Source organism: Blennius ocellaris (genome assembly GCF_963422515.1).
Source record: "Blennius ocellaris genome assembly, chromosome: 20".
Taxonomy (NCBI): Eukaryota; Metazoa; Chordata; class Actinopteri; order Blenniiformes; family Blenniidae; genus Blennius; species Blennius ocellaris.
This window is the reverse complement of record NC_137669.1, coordinates 18,596,305-18,599,950: the sequence shown is the minus strand read 5'-3', so window position 1 is coordinate 18,599,950 and position 3,646 is coordinate 18,596,305. Positions and strand designations below refer to the sequence as shown.

Below are 3,646 nucleotides of genomic sequence, written 5' to 3'. Positions count from 1 at the left end.
ACTCGTCTTCGCGGGTGAGAATAATCAAGCGTAGCGTCGATGAACTCAATCCCCTCCCACTCACTCTCTTTCTCTCTTCACCGTCACGTCACACTCGAGGCCGAACGCCCGACCTTCACAGCCAAAATGAATCCTGTTTTCGTCAGCGAAGGCTCTGGTTGTGACTCACCCGTTAATGAAGGGGGGGGGGGGGGGGGGGGGGGGGCAGGTTATAAAGCTGCACCAGGTGAGGGTTTTCTTTTCTTTTTCTTTTTGAGAGTGATAACAAATCTCTTTTCTCTCAGCCAATCTCTCAAAGTCTGAGGCTGTGAGAAAACGACCCGCAGTCGATTCAGGCATGTGAAGGCGGTGACGCAAAACACGAATCCCTCACTTCCACATCAGATGTGGCGTCTCATTCGTTCAGCTTCTGCTTTGTCTTTGGTTTGAAGCGTCACTCGGTGGCTGTTTGGGTAAATAATCAATGCGTGACAGGCAGCTGGGTGTGTGAGTTCACATTTTATCTGTCGCCCCTCGGTGCCGGTCAGAATCGCCACGCTGCGGCTTAATAGATCTGAACTGAGTGTGGCGCTGGTCGGGTTTGTGGCACAACGCCTCACACACTTAACTCACACACATAATATGATGTGGGCAAGATAAGATAACTGCTGCATGTTGAGAGAGAGAGAGAGAGACAGAGAGAGAGAGAGAGAGAGCTTATCTGTCGGTGTTTGTGGCATTAGAACGTCCAGGATCATTCTCCATGAAGAGTGAGGAGCTTTCCGCCCCATTACTCATCTTCGGTGGTAATACGTGTTTACATCTCCAGCAAGAGCCGCCTGGCTTCAAAAAGGTCAAGAGGCACCCTGGAGATGATATCCCCCACTTAACACACTCCATTAAGCAACAGTTTTACAGTCTTCCGTGTCTGAATGTGAAAAGCCTCAGGCGTCGCTGAAATCCACCTTCCCGTACACGCAGGGGTCTTGGAACATCATTTTCTGTTCGGACAGCAGGTCGTCGGTGGCCGTGAGCTCCTCCAGCTCCGTCGTGTAGTGATCAGTGCTTTCCACCATTGACGTGTCCTTGACGACGCTGTAGGTGAGGGCCACGCTGTAGCTGGCGGGTTTATCCGAACCCTTCCTCCCACAGCGGCAGATCTTGCGGAAGGCGGCCCGGAACTTCTGAGACATGGCGTTGTAAATGACCGGGTTGATGGCGCTGTTGAGGTAGATGCAAATCCGACAGAAGAGAAGGAACCAGGCGTCCAGGTAGGCTCGGTCCAAGAAGGAGTTGACCACCACCAGGGTGCGGTACGGCATCCAGAGCACGGCGAAGAGGATCACCACCACGGCCAGCATCTTGGTCACCTACCGTGGGAAACAATAGAGGCAGGAAGTGATGAAGCTGTGAGGCAAACTAGAGAAATGAGCACAAACCAGTAATGTTGGATCCGTGAACAAGTTTGCAGTATTCTGTAGTACTCCTCCAAAAATGCACTTTTTCCCTTTCAGGATTTAGTTTAGACGTCCAGGTGGAGGCAGGTCAGTGCTTTTCTGGGATTTGACTGGTTTTGGCTCCCCAAGAGGCCAAAAGGTCAACAACGCCTCCATAATTATGAATGCAGCTGGCATTACATAACAAAACATATCAAAACAAAACAAATGGATAATCAACAGACCAGGGTGGAAATGTCATTGCAGGGCAAGACAGTAAAATAAATATTTTTCTCAAGGGCAATCTTTGGGGGTGGGGAGTGGGGTGGGGGGGGTCCATGAGTAGATCACTTTACAAATAATATATGAAGAGGAGGGAGAAATATTTATTTTTTATCATTATTAATATTTGACAAACCCCTGCTGCCTTGTAATGTTCACCTGTGCAAAAATATCTACATTTTGAATCTATCCATCCATCCATCCATCCATCCATCCATCATGTTGATGATCTATTATCTACTTCACCTATATTTGGTGGTTTAAGCTGCTTAACAAACAGTAATCCCATCAATAAGTGCATGGCATTTTAAAATGTGTTTTTCTTCTTTTTCATTCATTTTTTTTGTAGTAATGGAGAATGAAGTGAGTCAGTGGGCTGTGCTCATGTTAGATGAACTGCTCGCTGCTCTGTACTTCACTGTTTCAATACAAATACAATCTTCAGGATTTCCTAGTTATTTTTCAAGATTGTTTCAATTGGATTCTATTTCAAGCTGTTGTCTTTGATCTCATCATCCACTTTGTTAATTTCTGACTAATGATTTCATTCATGAGTACCCATCTTGATGTAGCCAAGTTGTAATATAAATCCTGTTAGTGACGCCTATGTAAACTTACAACTAACATCTTTTTATGAGAGTTTTGTCTGTTCTGTATATGATTAGTGGTACTTTTTGCAATATTGGAGTGGAGGAATTACCACAATGGAAGTTTCATTGATCATTTAAATACAATTTTTTCTGAAATAAATTTCAGTGCGTAAAGCACTGCTCAACCATAGCAAGGATATCAACTTTCAAATATCTGGCTGCCCTTGTCAAGAAATATGTAAGATTTTGTGATATCGTTTTGGGGTTTTTAAATTTCTTTTTATTTATTTATCTATGTATTTTTTTGCGTTTCTGGAGTGAAGGGTTTATTTCCAGAGTCACTCATTACGCACCTGTCTGCGGGACGTGGCGGTGGAGCTGGAATGACGGGAGTTTTTGCAGCTGGTGTTCTTGTTGGTGATGTGGTTGTTGTGTCCGTCCTTCTTCTTGTCTTTGGGGTCGGAGGGCAGCGGGTTGAGGAAAAGGATCCTGGCGATCAGTCCGTACAGAACCGCGGAGAGCAGCAGCGGCAGCACGAAAAACACGCCGAAGTCGAAGAAGTAAATGGGTAAATAAAACTTCCTGGGCACTCTGTAGCCGCAGGTGATGATGGTGATGTTGTTGTACACCATCTCCTGGATGTCCGACAGGTAGAACCACATTACGCAGTACACTGAAGTGAAAGCCCAAACGAACAGAATGATCTTCTTTGCTCGGGACAAAGTGCACAGAAACTGGGCTTTAATCGGATGGCAGATGGCGATGTATCTCTCAATGGTGAACGCCGTTATGGAACACGAGGACGCGTTGATCCCGAGGTATTGGAAGTAGGTGATGCAGAGGCATCCGTAGTGGCCAAACACCCAGGACGCAAAGATGCTCTCGGTGATGGCGGTCAAACCAGCCGCGATCAGCACCATCAGGTCAGCCACAGCCAAACTCACCAGGTAGCAGTTGGTGGGAGTCCTCATGTGTTTGGTGGTCAGCACCACCAGGATGACCATCACGTTGCCAACGATTCCCAGAACACAAATCACAAAAAGCAGCAGGCTACTGATCACTTTGTACTGAATACTGTAGTCCACCCAGTCTCCCAAAGTGTGGTTCAGTTCTGGAGCGACGGTGAAGTTTTCCATCGTTCCTCAAAAAGCTCAAATATCCTATTAAAAAGAAAAGAAAGAAAATACCTTGCAGTGCACGTATCGCTCCCCGGCGCACGGGAGCGGTTTTACGCACGAAGAAACGGAAAACTCTACTAACTTTACGCGTTTGGAAAAGTGTTTTCCCACTTTTTAAAAATTGCCAAAACCAATGCAAGAATGAGCTGCTCGTTACAGCATCGCAGAGTGATTAATAGTT

The 3,646-nt window shown here is 46.2% G+C and overlaps 1 protein-coding gene across 1 annotated transcript; it reads right to left on the bottom strand.

Moving 5' to 3' along the window:
* Window positions 1–923: 923 nt before the first annotated feature.
* Window positions 924–3,423, bottom strand: trhrb (thyrotropin-releasing hormone receptor b; the record flags this gene model as incomplete). The annotated part of the gene is made up of 2 exons (XM_080515783.1): window positions 924–1,349; window positions 2,641–3,423. 2 exons carry the CDS (start codon window positions 3,421–3,423, stop codon window positions 924–926), a joined length of 1,209 nt encoding a protein of 402 aa, XP_080371909.1.
* Window positions 3,424–3,646: the final 223 nt, after the last annotated feature.